This window comes from Panthera onca, chromosome B4 (genome assembly GCF_046562875.1).
Source record: "Panthera onca isolate mPanOnc1 chromosome B4, mPanOnc1 haplotype 2, whole genome shotgun sequence".
Taxonomy (NCBI): domain Eukaryota; kingdom Metazoa; phylum Chordata; class Mammalia; order Carnivora; family Felidae; genus Panthera; species Panthera onca.
In genome coordinates, this window is record NC_138345.1 from 93,117,308 (window position 1) to 93,138,606 (window position 21,299).

The window sequence follows — 21,299 nt, forward strand, 5'->3', positions numbered from 1 at the left end:
AGGTATCAGCAAACTTTTTCTGTAAAGTGCCAAATCATAAATTTTTAGCCTTTGTGGACCATACAGTCTCTGTCACAACCATTCAACTCTACCATTGTAGTATGAGCAACCGTAGACAATATGCAATTGCGTGGCAGTGTTCCAACAAAACTTTAATTATAAAAAAACAGACAGTAAATGGGATTTGACCTGAGGTCTGGAGTTTGCCAGACCCTAGGGCAAGAAACTGGTTTTGATTCATTCAACAAATAATTGCATTCTGTATTCCAACTGTTAAGTGCTGGTTATGCAGCAATTAACTTCACACTTAGATCCCTGGCCATGAGATATTTAAGTCATAACTGAGTATTATGTACTTGGATGGATCCAAAGCAGCTTTTTGAGGAAAAGTATGGCCTGCCCTAGGAATCTGCCTCATTTGTCAATATAAGTGAGATCTTAACGCAAATACCCTAAGTGGTGCCATGTTGTGTGGTAGCGGTATTAACTAAAAGTAATCTCAGTATGCTTTGGATGTCACATGCTATGGCATCAAAGTTAACATCCTGTTGTAAAAAATAGCCTTGATGTGTATATCTGGTATCTGCACTGTGTGCACATAGTAGGTACATAGTATTCCTACAGTCTTGTAGAATGAAGCTGAAATTACTGATTGTCTTAACTTTTTGTCAGTCTCTTGCAGTTTCTTTCCTCCACGCAGTACATTATTTCTGATCTCTTAATTTTAGTTTTCATCAACTCATTATAGGTTTTTGTTGCAAACCGGTGCATTTTAAAAGTAGACCATATTTAAATCATCTTAATAAAATGCTTAATATTTCTAGATGTATTGTCCAGCCTTCTGTTAGAACTATTTTTATTCATTTAAAAAGTACCTCTAGTTTTTTCAATATTGGTATGTTTCTCTTCAAAATGTCTAGGACTGTTGCTTATAAAAATGAGACAAGGTTTCTAGGGCTACCTGGGTGGCTCAGTCGGTTAATCATCCCACTTTGGCTTAGGGTATGATCTCATGGCCCTGCATCAGGCTCCATGTTGACAGCTCAGAGCCTAGAGCCTGCTTCATATTCTGTGTCTCCCTATGTTTCTGCCTCTCTCTCTCAAAAATAAATAAACATTAAAATTTTTTTTTCTTTAAAATGAGACAAGGTTCTTGACCAAACTCAGAGATCTATATTATGTTAACTGTATGTAGACCTTCTTGCTGTTTTTATTTTCCCATTTATACCCTGAGATCCATTCAGACTGTGCTTCCTATGGAGTCTACTCATATTCCTACATTTTGTTGCCTTCTGTGCCTTTGCTTTCACTTTTCTTTTCTCTAGTATGTTCTTTCCTATTGAAGTGCTGTGCCGTTTGGTCATTTGCCTCCTTCTTCATAAATCTCTCCCTGACCTGTCTTCAGATTTTCACAATATTTTTTGTTTCTTTTGATATTTTTCATATTTTTATGTCATTTTTCCTACAAAATTGTAAGCTTCCTGAGACCAAGTATGTTTTGTTCATCTTTGTAACCTTCATTGTGACTTTCACTTAAGGCATATTCAAATACTAATTAGATGAAAGGTACTCCTAATTAAGCAAGGGACAGTGTTTCTTTATGAGAAACGTCCCTAGACTTGTATCCAAATGAGAAAACTCGTGTCAAGATATACAGTAAATTGTAAATGCTATACGAATATTGTCTGTTACCATATAAACACTCAACTTGGCTCTTACGCATAGTGTCACACACAATTTGGTTTTTAATTTCCATATTTTATTTCAGAGAAGAGTATGATTCTGTTGCAGAAAAAGATAAGCTATGTCGTACCCCAAGTTTGTGCAAGATGTTTTCTAAGCCTTTGCAGTTTCTTTTGTTTTCTTTCTTTCTTTTTTTTTTTTTTTTTTTTTAAGAGAGAGTGCACACATGTGCAAGCAGGGGAGAGGAGTGGGAGGGAAAAAAGAGAGAGAGAGAGAATCCTAAGCAGGCACCATGCTCAAGGTGGAGCCTGACCCCACAACCCTGGGATCATAACCTGATCCGAAATCATGAGTCAGACACTCCACTGACTGAGCCACCCAGAAGCTTCTCGTATCTTTAAGATTGTGAAACATAACAGAAAGCAAATTCATATGAAGATGTATTCCTACTAAGATGAACAACTACCTTGATTTGCTCAGAACTAAGGATTTCCTGGGACACAAGACTTACAGTGCTAAAACCAGGACTTTTGGTAACCCTGATTCCACTTTATGCTGTAGCCATCTCCTTTGCATATCACTGTTGGCACAGTTTCTAAGAAGTGTAGTAAATGCCTGGTAACTAGGTGATTGGCTTGGCGGGAGGAGGTGTTGGGGGGCACTTCAGCTTTTATTTTTTAAGTTTCTGAGTATTGTACATTTTTAAATGTTCAAATGAAGATACAAAAGTGCACTGGCTTAATTGATCTATTTAGGAATATATTTGTGTATGACATATCATTGGTGACTTTATGAGAACGTGGTGCTGCTCAACTTTTTAATTTAAAATTGCATAATCTGTCAGATGATTAATGCTTTATTTCAGTGCACTGTATTAAATAAAGCAAAGTCTGAGGTGACCTGAAATTTTTCTCTTAGTTCCCTTTACAGTGGTTTGAGTTTTGCTCACAGATTTGCACTGCAGAGACTGTTTCTAAAGAAATGTCTAGGATAGTCTGTGCCTAGTCATTCCTTTGCTGGAATTGGCTTTTGTATGTCCTCATGTATATAAGTCAGAGAAGTCCATGGCTGAAATCTCTCTAATAGCAGGTATATAACTTAAAATTACCAAAAATCTTTGCAAGTTTTATCAGCAGTTAAGCCATAGTAGCTTAACTATTCTGGGACATGCACCGTGCCTTGGTGGTATTATTGGGAAAGAGCCATTCAAAATATTGATACTTTATACCAAAAGGACATTAATGACCTGGTTTCTCCCCCTTTTCCTCCCTTCCTTCCCCCCCCCCCCCCATTTTGTAATGATTAAATTTTTTAACTGTACCTCTTGGGGCTATATGTAAAATAATAATAGCATCTTTAATTTGACTAATCTGTTGGCTAAAATAGGCTCTTCTGGAATAGTTTGCTTGGTTGTTATCCTCTTTTTTTCTTGTTTTAAGAATGTGAATAGAATCCTCTGATGTTGTTTTAGCTTTTTATGGTTCTTTTTGCCAGTCTGTGAGACTTGCCAGCTTGTATCTTGGACCACATTGTTGTAGAAAAATTACTTGTGCCTTTAGAGCAAACGTATCCCAACATTATATTCCTATATAGAAATGTAAAGATCAGATTTGAGCGATGAAAAAACTTGAGAAGACAAGAAAATGGAAAATTTTAGGTTGAAGTTGAGAAAGAATGGTGTTCTTTTCACAAAAGAAGGAAGGAATCTGTACTTTGCTTATAGTAGTTTTGGCTGATTTTTAATAGATAAATTTTCCTTTAGACTAGATGTTAATAAAAGAATGTGAAGTAAACACTGGCAGTGGTGTCACCATAGCAGTACTTACTTGTTTAATCCTAAAGAAATGAGAAAATAGGATGCAAGATATTTACTGCCCTGGTCACAAAAGGCTTCAGATAAGGAGGAAAAGAAGCAAGTGTAAAGACACTATTTGACACTTTGTGGGCAAATGATTTTTATATGTTATGGTTTATTGTACAACACAAGTTTGTTACTGAATATTTTGCCCCAAGATACTCATTAAGCCTAGGAAGGCTTTTGGTTTTGTACAGTATTAATTTTTTCTATTCATAAATTGATAAAAGCCTTCATCAAATCAAAGATCATTTGATGAAGACTTAACTAAAACTATAAACCTTAAAATTGAGATTTGTAGTCATCTAAATGAATTATATATTTCAATTAATAAGCCAGGAATATTGAGTGGAACATTATACATGGTACATTTACAGTCTTGCTAAACAAATCAATGTTCTCTTCTATGCCTGAAGCCTTTTGAATACATTGAGCATCTTCTTCCTAATCTCTTTAGTAATAAATCCTACTACCATGTCTATACCATTGTCAGTTTTTACCCCGCCATCTTTTAAGACCTATTGTAAAAGATAAGATACTTACTGAACCAAGTCTGTTCTTAGGCTCCCAATCTGGTTTAATGGCCTCACTATCCATGTCTGATCATGCTGTATCCCATCCCATTTTCCTCACCCATCTAGTCAGTCACCATGTCCTTCTCTCACTGCCCTAACTTAGGTCACCATCTCTCACCTGTGGTAGCTTCTTACCCAATTCCCAAAATTCAGAAAACTAATACTCGGTTTCTGAAATACAGATATGGTCATATCATTTCCCAACTTGCAAACTCTTTGTCTCAGTTTCTTGTCGAATACAGGTCAAACTCTCAAGCTAAGAGGGTCCCCTTCCTTGTCCATCCACTCCCCCCTCCCTCCACACCATACATTCATAATCCCTTTTCCCAGAATGTCCTCATTTCCTAGTGAACTCCCCTACTTCTTTAAAATATCCACTGGTCTGGTTTAAATATCCATATAGTTTTCTTGAGCCTTGTTCGACATGTCTGTATAGGCAGAGAATTCTCTTCTGTGTACACATAGCCCTTTGTTCTGTAGACCCTGCTTGATTGTGAGGTAACAGTGCAAACACTACATTGTATTTTATTTTATTTATTTATTTTTTATTTATTTTAGAGCACAAGAGCAGAGGCAGAGGGGGAGAGAGAGAATCTTAAGCATGTTAGATGCTTAGTACAGAGCCCAACACAGGGCTTAATCCCACAACCCTGGGATCATGACCTGAGTTGAAATCAAGAGTCGGATGTTCAACTGACTGAGCCACCTAGGTGCCCCACGAACACTACATTTTAATGTCTTAAACCAACAGTTATTCTGGGGTATAAAGTCCACTAAAATATAGTTGTCATATTTTTTTCCCTCAAATTTCTAGCTTGTCCTACCTCTTTGTCTTCACAGTTAAAAATAAACTAACATCTGTAATCTGGTCATTGAAATTCAAGTGTACAACATATTAATGTTTTCTCTTCATGTTTGCCTCTTGGATCCACCACCCCTCCCCGCTGCACTTTTTCATTGTAGGAAATAATGAGGGCTCTTATAAAGGAATGAAGTGGAGAGAATGGAATTGATTTCAGAGATGCCAAGGTAGAATGGATCAGATTTGGTAGTGGGATGGATAAGAGAGAGTGACAACTCCCCTAGATATACAAGTTCCTATAGTATAGTATGATTTTGAGGTACTGTAGGTGCTTCAAATTTTGAGCACTGTAAATAGGTAGATGGGATTTTAAAAATAGCAAGTAATACTGCTTACTATCTGTTAACATTTGCGTATTTCATTTGAATATTTAAAACTTTATGAAGCAAATACTGTTATTCTCATTTTCAGATGAGGAAATGAGGCACATAACCTCTCATTTAAATGAGAGGTTAAATAACATGACCAAGGTCATTTAGCTAATAGTTAGAACTGGCATTTTAGGAAATCAGATGTAAAATCTGTGCTCTTAATTCTTATATTTTCCTGTTTTTTCCCTAATTAAGATATAGTTAAATAAGGCGTGTGTGTATTAGATTCTAAATTATATATAACAAATAGTAAAGTTAATATCCATAATTCTATCCATATTTACCTAAATTATGTTTGGGAGACACAGAAGATCTTTTAGTCACTATGTATAACCTATAGAATTTACTACTAGATCTGATGAGAAAAAGAAGAAAAAAAAAAAACCCTGACAGGTAGATTCTTTTTAATTTTTCTTTTTTTAACGTTTATTTATTTTTGAGACAGAGAGAGCATGAACGGGGTGGGGCAGAGAGAGAGGGAGACACAGAAGGGGAAGCAGGCTTCAGGCTCTGAGCCATCAGCCCAGAGACCGACGCGGGGCTCGAACTCACAGACCGTGAGATCGTGACCTGAGCTGAAGTCGGACGCTCATGGCCGACTAAGCCATCCAGGCGCCCCAAGGTAGATTCTTAAGTCATGTCCAAAGAACTCTTGGGAGCAGAGGAGAGTTCTACAAATCCAACCTGTTGGGATGGATCTGATAGAAACTAACAAACAGGTCATCTTGAGCCCATATTATTTCTTCTTCTTTTCAAAACATGTTGGAATCTCCATTTTTTTTTGTCACCTAACTACCTTGCTCTCTTGATTTGGCTGAGAAATGATCAAGTACTAAACTGAAAGGTAACTATAGTAATAACTCCAGTAATAAAACTAGAAACCATGACCTTATATTGCATGTCATAGTATATGTAGGAATAAGCTTTATTTACTGGCAATATTAATCCATGAAAAGGGCAAGAGAAAAATTTTTTCCTTACTTGAGGTATTATAAATGTAGTCAGAACAGTGAAATTGTTGGGTAGCCTACAAATTCTGCACTTAACTAGATTTAAAACTGATTCACAGAGAAGACCTTTCTCAGCAGAATATAAGATTAGAAACATTTCCCATTTTCCCCTCAAGAGAGATGCAGACAACTCAGAAAGTAAATATGATAAGTAATAGTCATTTTAATGGATTTTTGTTTATTTTGTGGTTCATTGTTAGTTTTTTTTTTTTTTTAATTTTTTTTTTCGACGTTTTTTATTTATTTTTTTGGGACAGAGCATGAACGGGGGAGGGGCAGAGAGAGAGGGAGACACAGAATCGGAAACAGGCTCCAGGCTCCAAGCCATCAGCCCAGAGCCCGACGCGGGGCTCGAACTCACGGACCGCGAGATCGTGACCTGGCTGAAATCGGACGCTTAACCGACTGCGCCACCCAGGCGCCCCTGTTAGTTTTATTTTTAAAAGAGAGTATGAGAGGTAGTGTTTGGACCTCCAAAAATAATTTTTAAATCTCAGAAGTTTTGATTTCTGTCATTGTGTCCAATGGATTAATACTAGGTTCTCCTAACATTTTAATTAGTTAAATTTATTTAGGAGTGCAAAGAGAACACAGCAGTCCTCTTCAACTGCTAAAATACTTCTTTTGGAGTTGGAGGCGGAAAGGAGAAATCAAATATCGTCTCTTCCAGAAAGTGTTCAGTGAGAGAAGTAATGCCACTTGACTTCAGGAACCAGTAGTTAAGTTTTTTACTTAGTCCTTTATTTATAATTTAAGATCACAGAATTTCAAGATGGATGGTTGGGGGTGGGTGTTGTAGCAAAATAACTTGAGGATAGAATTGCTTGAGTTAACCATTGTTTTTGGAAAATTTTTAATTTGACTATAGCTATTTGGAGACCCTATGACATTTTAATGGAAAGGAATTATGCTTTTTATTTTTATTTTTTTATTTTTAGAGAGAGCACAAGCCAGGGAGAGAGGGAGAGAGAAAATCCCAAACTTCACGCTCAGCCCGATTCAGGGCTCTATCTCATGACCCTGAGATCATGACCTGAGCCAAAATCAAGAGTCAACACACTGAGCCACCCCGGCACCCCAAGGAATTAATGCTTTTTAAATATCACTTACCACTTTTCAAGGATTTGATTCTTACCATAACCTGCTTTTTACATTTATTAATGAGATTGATTTAAAGAATAAATCAGATTGAGGTTGAGAGCAGGTGTCTCTGGAACCTAAAAGTTGCTTTTAATACTTTTCCTGCTCCAGAGCATTTTCTTTTCTACTTGAATTACATTTCTACATGGCAAGTGTAAGAACTGATTTTTCTCAAGATTTGTGTAATTCATTCTCAGTTGGGATTCTTGACGTCTGTCAAGAATGTGAACTTAAATGGCAACTTATGTACAAAAGGTAACTTGTTTGTGGTCTCTTAAGGATCTAAATAGTTCTTTTAAAAAAAAAAAAAAAAAGGACCTGGGGCACCTGGGTGGGTCAGTCGGTTGAGCGTCCAACTTCAGCTCAGGTCATGATCCTACAGTTCGTGAGTTCGAGCCCCTTGTCGGGCTCTGTGCTGACAGCTTGGAGCCTAGAGCCTGCTTCAGATTCTGTGTCTTCCTCTCTCTCTCTGCTCCTCCCCTGCTCACACTCTGTCTCTCTCTCAAAAATAAATAAAGATTTTAAAAAAAAAAAAAGGATCTAAATAGTTCTTTCCTTTGTTGGAAGTGAATTATTAGTCTTTAGTCATTCCTTGATTTAACAAATATTTCTAGACCAAATTGGGGACAAAATTGTCCCTCTTCATCTCGTTGATGATAGTAATGATTAACACTTAAGACTTTCATAGACCATATACGTTTAATCTGTCCATTAAGTTTGTAAAATTGATATTATTGTCTGTATTTTATAGATTAAGACAAGCCTAGAATAAGTAACTACCCTCTGGTAAGTTGCATAGGTAGTCAGTTCTAGGGCTCCCTTCTTTCCACATTCCATGTTTACCACCCTGAGTGAGAGAGAACCTCATGTCCATGCCCTAATCATAAATTAGTTGAAAAGGAGATCTTAATTGCACAAAGCATGTTGGACTAGCATGCCAGAACGAAGAAGAAAATACGGAAAGCCTTTGCATCTTGCCTTGGTTGAGTACCTGGTGGTACTAATGGATTTTCCCAGCTGAGAGCAGCCTGTGAATGTGTACATTGTCCTGTATTGTTTTTAGCCCCTTTATTTTATAATAATTAAGAAGAGGGAGGGGTGCCTGGGTGGCTCAGTCAGTTAAGCGTCCAACTTCGACTCAAGTCATGATCTCACGTTTGTGAGTTCGAGCTCAGTGTCGATCTCTGTGCTGATAGCTCAGAGCCTGGAGCCTGCTTTGGATTCTGTGTCTTGGCGCGCTCTCTGCCCCTCCCTGACTCGCGCTGTCTCTCTCTCAAAATTAAGTAAACATTAAAAAAATACTTTTTAAAAAAGGGAATATAACATTTAAGATACTTTTAAAAGCTCTGTCTATATATAATTCTTCAAAGCCCTGGTATATGTAACAATACATTTTGGAATTGAAAGGGACCTTAGAGATCATTTAGTACAGAAGTAGAAAACTAGTACCAGAACCCAGATCTCCATACCTTAAGTAGATTTTGTTGGTTTTCACAATATTCACAACTTTCAGAATTTGAATGACTTCATCTGTATAAGCATTCATTCTGCTCACACCATTTCCTAATATTAACACCTTCCTGCTTCAAGCATTTACATGCCTACCTGCCTGATGTAAGGCATCTCTGTGTTCCGTTCTTCCTCCTTCCCTCTACCCTCATTTTACAAACAAGGATACTGTAAATTGAGAATAAAGTAGTTTATCTCAAGTTATATAACTTTTTAAATAGAGCCAAACTTCTTAAACCTTAAGATAATGTTCCTTTCTATAATTGTCCTCTTAAAAGACAGTACAAGATAGTATATAATCAAGTGCTAGAGTATTTGGTGTAGTTTGTCAGAAAGGGGAACTGATTGTGGACTGAGATAGTTCAAGAATACTTCAGAAAGTTTTCCTTGACACTACCCTCCTCAGAATTGCATTCTGAGTATATGCTGGTCAGGAACATTCTATCCTGATCTGTGTATTATTCTTGCTACATAATGGTGGGGGGCAGTGGGCAGGAGAGGGCATCATGAATATCTTTGTGTATAAAGCAGAGAAAGGAAATCACTGAGGGGCATTTTGTACATATTGAATAATGGTACCTCATAATACCAACTACATTTAGATTGCTACAGAAATCCCATTTTCACCCATTAGCAGAGGAAGGGACATTGTAGCCATGACCTCTCCAGTGGATCCCAGACAGATCTCTGTGACTTTCCCAAATCCAAGTGTAACTCCAGCCACAAATAAATTGGCATATTACCCCACCAGAGATGTTGATTTAAAAGTAATAAACAGGAGGTGCCTGGGTGGCTCAGTCTGATAAGTGCCCAACTCTTGATTTTGGCTCAAGCCGTAATCTCACAGTTTGTGGGTTCAAGCCCCGCAAGACTCCATGATGACGATGCGGAGCCTGCTTGGGATTCTGTCTCCCTCTCTCTCCGCCCCTCCCCTGCTTGCTCTCTCTCTCTCTCTCTCTCTCTCAAAACAATCACTAAAAAAAAAAAAATTTTTTTTAATAAAAGTAAATAAACAATAAAGCCAAATGGTAGAAACTTATGTTGAAAACACAACTTAATCTATTCAAAGGGCTCATTGGGTACAATCTTTTAAATTAGTGAATAGTGTTTTGCAAGAAATGCAGCAAAGTCTAAGATATATCAGTCTGTTTCCTTGATCAGGAGTTGGTTGTAAGTCACACAAATTTTAGGAAATCTGTATAAGTAATTACAATTAGAAATCTTTACATGTAAATGACATACAATACCCAAAAATTACCCCTTCCTACTAAATTTTTATGCAAATTTTAACCTCAAGTATTTTTTATTCAATTTATTTATTAAACCAATTTAATTTTCTTAATTTTTTTTAATTTTATTTTTTATTTTTTAAAATTTACATCCAAATTAGCATATAGTGCAACAATGATTTCAGGAGTAGATTCCTTAGTGTTTAATTTTCTTCATTTGTAATCTTAGATGATTAGAGAAGTAATGTGAATCATGCTTCATATTTATAATTGTGTAAGTGCCTGCTTGTTGTAGAAATTACATTTTTTTGCTGAAGAAGTATAAGTGAGAAGTGGCACTATTAACAGCACTGAATTCATTTTGCATATATACAGCATTCTTACCGGTTTAACCACCTGAATAAATTGAGGATCTGAGAGTCCCTTATTAATTTATGACTTAACATAATAGGTGAGTTAACAGATTAAAGCTTGGTTCAAATGCAGATTAACATAAGCATATTATTTTTTTAATTAGCAATTCATAACTTCGCTTTCAACTTCCACACTTCATTTAATTTTTACAAATAAATGCCATTATTTACAAGGAATGCCACAAAATCATATGTAAATCAACCAGATCCCATTACCTGTATTAGAAACTCAAACTAGAATGTTTCACATTTGACCAGTAGCACCATAATTTTTGTCATAGAGTTTGACCAAGACCTACTTCCCCATTGCTGATACATCTTCATTTATCATTTTCTTGTGGTGTTGCCTTTAACTGCTTGAAGGTTTTAAAATTTCTTCCAATGTAGATTTTTTAGATCATTATGAAATAGTTTTAATTGCACTTCCCATTTCTTCAGATGACAGTCCATGGCAATAACACCTGACAACTAGAATTTTTAATAATTTCTAATATCAAGTACCCTAATTTTACTTTGTATCTTTTTGTTTCAATCTGTATTTTCTGCTGAAGTACAAGAAGATACAACAAACCAGCCAGCTTTTCAGAATACAAACCTTTGCTCCTGGCATGCCTGTTAAAATACTTAGAACTTAACTCCTTTGCCACCCTACTTATCTTTTCTTTCTAAGTAGACTTTTTTGGCATGCTAATTAGCATAAGGATAAATATCTCTTTGACAATAGAGAGGAAAATGTTTAAAATTTCAATATTTACATTTTTAGAGTAAATATTGTCAGTATTTATGTTGATAGTTCTGTAAAGCACTTAAAACGGTATGTTTAATTTTGTAATTATCAATAATACCTCTTAGCCCTTTTTCAGAACAAGCACAGTAGTTACTAAGGTTTAAAAATAGCATTAAAAGAATTTTAATTGGTTCTTTTAAGCTTGCCTGTTTGTTTTCTTTAAACATGCACTGTCACCATCAGTATATTATTTATCAGAAAGATACTTTTCTCTGGTAGTAGCAGTATTATAATTATTATTCATTGTGAATTGAATGACTCAACTTGGTATTTTTGAGTTTCTAATGACCACTTTTTAAAAATGCCAGTGATTATAAGGGGTGCCTGGGTGGCTCAGTTGGTTGGGTGACTGACTTTGGCTCAGGTCATGATCTCATGGTTCATAAGTTCAAGCCCCGTGTCGGGCTCTGTGCTGACAGTTTGGAACCTGGAGCCTGCTTCGGATTCTGTGTTTCCCCCTCTCTCTGCCCCTCCCATGTTCATGCTCTGTCACACTCTGTCTCTCAGTAATAAACGTTTAAAAAAAATTATAAAAATGCCAATGATTATCAACATTCTTAAATGATAGTAACATGGGGTAATTAAAAGACAACTCCACAACTCCTCTTTTGCCTTCAATTTTTAATTTTCATTTGCATATTTTATAAATATATTGTTTATTAGTAATTTTAAAAACTCAGGAAAAAACAAAAGTAGAAGAAAATGATCCCACCACATTATCACATACACGTATCTATTTTACAAGTTCAAAAGGAATTAAAATTCATTTTACATTACCATCTCAAGATATTTCTGCTTCTAAAGTATACTGAGATTCTCCCTAGGTAGTCAAAATAACAGTCTGCAAAACTTGAGGTACATACAGTAATCTTCATTCACTTGTGTAATTAATGTTAAAGAGCAAAGATAACAACACTATTACAGAAATTTTTGTATAGTACTTTTTTTTTTTTTTTTTTTTTTTTTTTAGTTTAGGTATGTATTGGGGGGGGGGGGGGCGGGGAGCACGGGCCTTGGGAGAGAATCCCAAGTAGACAGTGTGCTGTTAATGAAGATCCCGACGCACAAACTCACAAACTGAGTTGGGCTCAAACTCACAAACCCTGAGATAATGACCTGATCTGAAATCAAGAGTCAGATGTTTAACCAACTGAACCACTCAGGGGTCCCCTAAAATGTGTTTGTTTTTTTTTAAGTGCTTCTTAGATTTAGTAGAATATAGTAGGAAGCCTTAGAGTCTGTAGCTAAAGAATTACAATATAGTTCAGTTGATCTTAAAATATTCCCAACTGTTCCACTATTCCACTACTGGTTGTAGTAACACGAGGACTGAAATAAGGACAAAAACCCATATATGGATGGAAAACAGTTTTAGCCTGTACATTGTGTCTCTTTACCTACCTAGAAGAAACTTTCTCAAACAAAAGCTGGACTGCTATTCCCTCAACATGTTTTATTGAGTGAGTAGGTAAAAAGGTAGAGCATGGATTCTCAACTGAGGTAACTTGAGCAACAGCTCAGAGGATTGCTGCTGTTGTTTTTATTTTTTTAAGTAAGCTTCATGCCCAGTGCATAGCTCAACGTGGGGCTTGAACTCCAGACCCTGGGATGAGGACTTGAGCTGAGATCAAGAGTCAGATGCTAACAGACTGAGCCACCCAGGGACCCCTCCTCTATTATTATTTAAAAAGCTATCTTCTGTTGATTGTTACTATGTGCATGGGATCCATGACTCTTACAGAAAAGTACTACTACAGGGGCCCCTGGGTGGCTCAGTTGGTTGAGCTTCTGACTTCGGCCCAGGTCATGATCTCACGGTCTGAGTTTGAGCCCTGCGTCGGGCTCTGTGCTGACAGCTCAGAGCCTGGAGCCTGCTTCAGATTCTGTGTCTCCCTCTCTCTCTGACCCTCCCCCGTTCATGCTCTGTCTCTCTCTGCCTCAAAAATAAACATTAAAAAAAAAAAAAAATATATATATATATATATATATATATATTTTTTTTTTTTTTTTTAAGAAAAGTACTACTACATTTCATTCCTTAATTTCTTAAGCACGTACTATGTGCCCCAGGCACTGTTTCAGGTTCTGGGGATATAGCAATGAATAAAACAGACAAAATTTTTTTCTGGAGTTTACATTCTTGTATCTGCCTCATAACTTTATCGTGTAGGTATTACTGCTTCCACTTTCACCGTAAAGAAAGTGAAGCTCTGAAAGTTTTCATGACTTGCCCAAGGTTGTACAAAACTAGGATTTGAAACTTAGGTGCTATGAACCACTATGCTATGCTGTCAAAATTGTCCCTTTTTGGGATTCTGTAAAAGAGAGCAGTTATTCTCGATGTCTCAAACAGTAGTTATCACAGATCCCTTAGAAATTCAGATGTAACTCTCCCCATCAGAACTGTGCATGAAATTAGAAATTCAGATTTCTCAAGTGCTTATTCTTGGGCTTCAAGTTAACAGCACTTGAACAGGAACGTTCTGCCCACAACTCAAATACACAGGTGCCAGCACCTTCTTTCCTCCTCCCCACCAAAAGCCAATGACAGACTTTACTTGCTGAGCAGAGTTGTCTTTTCTGCTAAAACTAGATGCAACCCCACAGTCATTTTCAAAACAGAAGCAGTGGCCTTTCTCAGTCACTAGCATTCACAATGAAATCCATTATTTCAATCTTAGAATCTCTAAACAATTTTTCAAAGCTGGTGTAGTGGAAAGTACCAATTTGAAATGTAGATATTAGTTCAAATTTTGGCTATCATACAGTTAGGTTTTTTGTTTTAAGGAAAAAAATATCCCTAGCATTGGTATTTATCGGGATTTAAATAAAAATATTTTAGTTGAAGGCACCTGGTGGCTCAGTCGGTTGGATGTCCAACTCTTGATTTCAGCTCAGGTCATGATCCTAGGGTCTTGAAATCCAGCCACATGTCAGCCCCGCCTACTTGGGATTCTCTCTCCCTCTCTGCCCTTTCCCCACTCATGCTCTCTCTCTCTTTCAAGATAAATTTTTTTTTAATATTTTAGTTTGGTATATATAAGGAGATATTAGTAAAAATTAATGAAAGATAATGACTTTGCTTGGTTGCATTTCCTTATAAGTGTTCCTTGTTACAAACCTTTTTGGCAAGTTAGATGTGTTTTGTCACTATGATTTTAGGTTTGAAAGTCTGTTGACAACATCAGATTTCTCTACTTCAAAATTTGAAATGTTTTAAACTTCCTGTGACCATAGGGCTCTATAATAAAAATTCTTTTTGGTTGAATTTCTAAAATTAAAACAAATAGATAAGCATTATTTATACTACCCACAAGCTGAAAATAATCCACATGTTCATCACCTGATGAATGTGTAAAGAAAATGTCATGTATCCCTACAATGAATATAATTTTTGATCATAAGGAATAAAAGAAACAAAATACTGATGGAAGTAATAATGTGGATGAACCTGATTCTAATTCTAACAATAGGTAATACGGATAAATAAAGCAATTGGGGAATTAGGTCTCAACCTTCTCATTAAGAAATGCAATTCCCATAAATGTTTACTTTTTATAGTCAATATTTTTAATGGTAATTGTTATGTTAATTCAGTCAGCTGTGTCAGTGTTTCGTTTTGGGTTTTAGTAACTATAAAGTTGTGCATCATCACTACAACTAGTGTTAGAACACTTCCATCACCCCCCAAAATTCCCTTGTGATTCTATGTAGTCAGTCCATTGCTACCTTTTGTGGAAAAACGGCAGGAATTGTGGGGTGCTCATGTTTTACTTGGAGCAGCATTATGGGACAGATTTTGAATCATTGTATTTCACTTCTTAGCAAACATGAAACATTGGTCCTTCCTATGGCTCTCCTCCTTGCATTATGTAAGTGTCTTCATCCATAAACTCCCATTTCTCATAAAACAAAGACCTTTTTGGTTTGGTTTTTCTAGCTTTTTTACTTTGTAAGGGCCTTTGAAAAATCTCAGCCATTGTAGATTTCTAAATTACTAATTTCTTGTTTTAAGTTTCCTATTCAGGTCTAAGCCCAGTTAACAGAAAGAGCAGACATGCCTTTCTTTATCTCAGCTATTGGGTCTAAAACAATATATTTTACACTTTCCTGACATTAATTTTTATTTTGTTTCATATCAAGTCATTTTTATTTTATTTACAGTTTTAAATCTTGACCCGTCTACCTCTAAAAAAGACTTCTGAAATAGTGTGTTTCCTAAATAGGTTCTTGTTCTGTCAAGGCCAGTTTTTAAAATATGCTGGGTTCTTTGAATCTGGTCTTTCCTATTCTGCTTTTAACATTTTTCTTTATAAAGAGAAAATTAAGTAATTTTCTCTTACTTAAAACTACTCAAAATTAGTGATTAAGTTGAAATCCAGAAACAAATTTCTGTCTTCTAAATCCTGAGATTTAAGAAAATCCTTAACCATAACTTCAACTAAATCTATACTCATGTTTAAATTCAGTTTCTATATAGTTCTTTTACTCCAGCAATTAAAGAGGTGAGTATAATTGTTCCTTTGGTGACAAACCCTCAAGAAAAGTATTTCAGAGGTAAGGGGAAGGAGCAAAAGGAATAGGATTGTGTGGGTAGTGTGAGTAAAGAGACAGAACGATTCAAGAAGAGTAGGCTCTCTTAGTCATTTTATTTTGAGGCCCCAGAATACCAATTAAAGAAGTTGATTATTGAATGTTATTTTGTCTAATAATTTTTTCTGTAGTTACAGTTTCTCTTAATGTATTAATTTTGATATTTTAAAAGTTGGCCATAAGTCCAATTAAGTCATTCTTGTCAGTCACAATTTTTGTCATTTGCCCATATACGTACAAGAGTCAAGATTAAGGGTGCCTGGGTGGCTCAGTCGGTTGAGCAACCGACTTCAGCTCAGGTCATGATCTCTCGGTTTATGAGTTCAAGCCCTGTGTCAGGCTCTGTGATGACAGCTCAGAGCCTGGAGCCTGCTTCAGATTCTGTGTCTCCTTCTCTCTCTGCCCCTCCCCCACTCATGCTGTGTCTCTCTCTCTCTGTCTCTGAAATAAATAAACATAAAAAAAAAATTAAAAGAATCAAGATTATATTGAGTTTATAAAAAACACAGAAGTTCTTCCTAGGGAAAGTTGTGGCTTTGACAACTAAGAAAGCAGTCCCTAGAGTTAAGAAAAAGGGTATCCCGTTAATTAACTGAGAAGAGGCACGTTGGGAACTTTCTGGATGATGGAAGTGTTTTAAATTGTAATGAGGGCTGTGTCTGTGGTTGTGAGGGTATTAGCATATGTCAAAATTCATTTCACTGTTTAAGATCTGTTTGTTTCACTGGATAGAAATTATTCCTAAGTAAAAGTGATTTAAGAGTGCTTTAGGGGTGCCTGGGTGGCTTAGTGGGTTGAACATCAGACTTTTGGTTTCGGTTCAGGTCATGATCTCACGGTTCAGTGAGATCGAGCCCCTGTGTAGCACAGAGCCTGCTTGGGATACTCTTTCCCTCTCAGCCCTTCCCCCACTCACTCTCTTTCTCTAAATAAATATTTGGAAAAAAAATTTTTTAACAAGTGTGTCTTTACAGATTCTCAGGTTCCCTGACCAAGCAGAGGTTAGGGAGGAGCTGCATAATCAACAGCCCCACAGTTATTGACCTTATAATATACCGTCACAAAATTTTGCAAGTGACCCAGGGTGACATTTGACCAATCATTCGCCTCTGCCTAAGGGGCCACTGGTTTTACTCATCTTCAACGTTTAGTGCCTGGGGCCAGCTTGAATTGGACTGGAGGCTTGCGGGGCCTATGCCTCCATTCATTCCAAATGGAGCATTCCTTTATTCAGTGATTGGAAACAAGACAGTCCAGGACAAAACAAAACACATGACACAAAATTTTACGCACATAGGTGAACAAAAAGCAAGTAGCTAAAGAATTAAACTAATGGCAAAAATATTTACCAAATAGTACACCTCCAAGCCATATCCAAAAGGCTTAATTGCATTCTACAAAGACCTGCTTGGTACAAATGCTAGGATAACAAAATAAATTTGGCAGTGTGAGCTCAAGGAGCCAGTTGGAGTTCCCATCATTGTTGAGACTGATCCATCTGATGGCAAATTCATAGAACAAACAAATTGGTCGGACACAAGCATCCCATTCAGTACATTTGTTTGTCTAAGGGCATCATGTGGAATGATGCTAAATGAGGGTCTGAGGTCAAATATCAAAGAGTGGAAGGCACCATTCAATATCTGAAACAAAAAGCACAAAGCTGCAGTTATTGGTTACTTAAGGGTCAGACACCTCCCCTCAGCAGACCAGACTTCTAATCTTACAGGGTTTGAAGGAATCTCAAGAGTTCAAACATTGACAAACTTTCAAAGGCAGGAGTGAATTAATGTCAACTGTAGAAACACTGTCACTCAAGGCGGTTGCTTGGCATTTTGGTGTATGTTCATCGAAGTGAGTTGTTTTTTTAAGTAATAGATAAACCATGATGAAGTTATCAGAAATTGGCACAGCCCAGCTACATGAAGGATAAAAGAATGCAGAGAGATGAGTCTAGTTTTCTTGATGTTAAAATATTTGGTTTACTGTTACTGAAGTATTTGGGATGTTTAGGAAATTCTTATCCCCAAAATTACCATATTTTCTCTAGTTGGATTCAGAAGCACAAATTTGGAAACCTCTTTCATAGAACCTTAGGTTTTTAAAACAGTATTTCTCAAATTGGTCATTATAGATCCTGTGTGGTTGAGTATTGTCAGCATGGGACTGGTAATAGAATTGTCACCTGAGTAATCCTGTTTTTAAATGATTTTTTACATTAAAAAATAAATTTGCAAGAGTAATTTGTCCTAAGTTTGTATGGATACTACTGTGTGAAATATTCTTAAAGCTAAAAGTAGATCCAACTTTTATTTTATATCCCCTTTTCTAAAATTATAATCTGGTAAGAATCATCCAGGTCACAAAAGTCAAGGAGACAATGTTCAAGAACTGGGGTAAAAGTCCATGGAAATGATGGATTCAATCAGTGTAGAAATAAACATAGGAACTAGTTAAGTGGAGAAGTTAGCTAATTTATAGTTGGTTGGTTTGGGCGATTTTCCTCCCATTCAGGAGAAGAGAAAATATGCTAGATAGTCTACATATTTAAAGTCAGAAATGGAGAAAGTTTTGAAAGGAAGCCATGGCAATAGATACGGTGTCCTAAGGAGAAATAAAAGAGTGGCATAAAAAGGTAAAACAAATGATATCTTTTCTAAGACTGTAGAAAGTCTTAGAAAAAAAAAGAATATATAAAGAGATTTAACACAAATGTGCCTAAATTGAGTCTCCCTTCTTGATTGACCGACTTTTAGAACTAAGGGGCTGATGGTAATGGCTAGTTTGCAGAAGCATGTTCATTCATTGAAGCAATTGGTTATTGGTAGATTAAATGTGTTTAAACCAGTTCTAGTAGTTACTTGTTAATTATAACTATAGAACTATCATTTCTTGATTAAGAAGATTTAGAACTTATTCTGGTGGCTACTTTATATAATGGCCACTGACCAATTACTGTTTTCTAGGAATGTAGGAGTTTTGTATTCTTACATTATTTTCCTAGCCTGGAAACTTTTAGGATCTTCTTTCTCTATCCTTAGTATACTGAAATTTTAGTTGTTTCTTTTTGGTTTGGTTTTGATTTCCACTAATTCATCATCCTGAACATGCCATAGTTTTTCAGTCTGGGCACTCATATTCTTTAGTTCTGCCTCTGATTCCTGACCATTGTCAGGCTCCTTGTACCTTCCCCCATTTCAGGAATAGATATTTGGTCTGCTTTCTCTGCTAACTCATTTACCATTCATGTATCCCAGGGGTTGGCAAATTTTTTCTGTAAATGCCAGATAGTAAATATTTTAGGCTTTGTGGACCAGATGGCCTATGTTGTAACTACTTAACTCTGTCACTAAAGCAAGATAGCAACTACAGACAATACACAGATGAATGGACATGACTAAATTTCAATAACTTTATGTACAAAAACAGGTGATAGACTGGATTTGTTTGCAGACCTGTGCTGTAGTCTGTTCATCTTTATTGGAATATTGCTCAGTGAGGGCAGGAATTTGTTGTTGTTGTTCATTGGATATATCCCTGTACTTAGTAGGCACTCTACTTGGGTCTCAAGGTTACAGATGGTTCAGGAAAGGGAGTTAAACATGCCTGTCACTGCCATCTTGTAACCAGTAAAATATCCCTTCATGCTGTTTTTCAGCCCCCCCCCCTTTTTCTACTTAATATAGAGCAAATATTCTGTATAAATTTAGGATAGGGTTGCAAGTTGTAATTTTGTGGCTTCTTTCTACCTCTGATGTTGCATAAAGAGCCCTACCAACAGCATCCTTTAGTAAGTCTGTTTATGGAACGTGCCACACTAGTATGGTAGAGTAATCATTTTTAAGTTACTTGGTTGAATATCTAATTTATAAAAGAAGCACATGAATACAAAGACATTACTTAAGAATTTTTTTTTTTCATTACAAGGTACTAGCTTTTGACAAGCGTGCACCATGCGTGAGTATAAGCTAGTTGTTCTTGGCTCAGGAGGCGTTGGAAAATCTGCTCTGGTAAGTCATTCTCGCTGTACTTAAGCTAATTCACTCCAACACATGTTCTTTTTCTGTTGAGTTTTAGGTTTTGATTATCATTTATTTTGTCTTCATTTATTTTTAAGGTGAAATCTCAGTGATTTTAGAAGCAATATAATATTTTTTTTCCTGTAATTTTAGTCAGCTTTTACTTGTATCTGGGTAGATCATATTCTCTCTGGTGTATTAGTTCCAGACCAACATGAGATAAGCAGAATACAATTTGGGCTAAGCACAGAACACATAAATGTGTGTCCATCTGTATTCTGAGCCAGATAGGAATGAATTTTGGTCTTTCTCACTGTGACTTGGCTTATAATATACATTTTATGCTAAAAAATATTAAAGCTTATAAAAAACCTTTTTCAAATATTTCCTGTGACTGTCCAGTTTTCACATTATTTTAGCAGCCATGCTTTCCATTTCAAGAATAGTATAGTAAGAAAAAAGAAAACTTGACAGTAGTGGCTGGGGAAGGGGAGAAACTCAGGCTAAATAACTTGAGTACATCTAGTTCAGTTCAACAAAACCCCACGATAAGACAGATTGACCATCTAACTCAGCCACTTACATTGGCCACCATGCACAGAACTTGATATGTTTAGATCAAACTGCGAAGTGTGTACCATGGGACCTGAGCTGCTCTTTCACTTGTAAATGTATCCAAAGTGATGGGCGGTGTCTTGAGGGTGTATGCACTTGTGTACACAAAATAATTAGCCTCTTTCTAATTCAAATTCAAGTTTAAGCCTTGAGTTTGTTTGAAATAGAAGACATTAAAAATTTTTTTAAATATGTGAGCTCTAAAGTTAGAATTACCTAATAAGGAGCATAGTGGTTACTAATGTTTTTTAAAAAAAGCTTTCTAAGGTAATTTTCTCACCCAATGCATACTTTAAATATAGTGGTGGTTTTGTTTTCATCAATGGCATAACTGCCTATATGAAATCAATAGTTTAATAGTTTAAAGCATACAGATTTGGATTTGTAGTTTTCTTTAAGAAGTATAATGGTGTGCTATTTATTTTTTTCAGACTGTACAGTTTGTTCAAGGAATTTTTGTTGAAAAATATGATCCTACGATAGAAGATTCTTATAGAAAGGTACATGTTACCCTAGAAAGCCTTTTGCTTTAGACTTTAAATATAAATGAATATTTTTAGCTTTGTAAGTGTTGAATATTGTTTACAAAGTAGGATGAAGAAGCTGAGTTAATCTATAAAATTAGTAGGAAAAGTTCA

The 21,299-nt window shown here is 36.1% G+C and overlaps 1 protein-coding gene across 1 annotated transcript in view; it reads left to right on the forward strand.

Moving 5' to 3' along the window:
* The window catches only part of RAP1B (RAP1B, member of RAS oncogene family), a 45,724-nt gene that overhangs the window by 15,377 nt on the left and 9,048 nt on the right, over positions 1–21,299 (forward strand). The window contains exons 2-3 of the mRNA XM_078449702.2: positions 19,955–20,037; positions 21,093–21,161. Coding sequence (XP_078305828.1) covers positions 19,981–20,037; positions 21,093–21,161 — 126 coding nt within the window. The 5' untranslated portion in view covers positions 19,955–19,980. The remainder of the gene's footprint in view (positions 1–19,954; positions 20,038–21,092; positions 21,162–21,299) is intronic.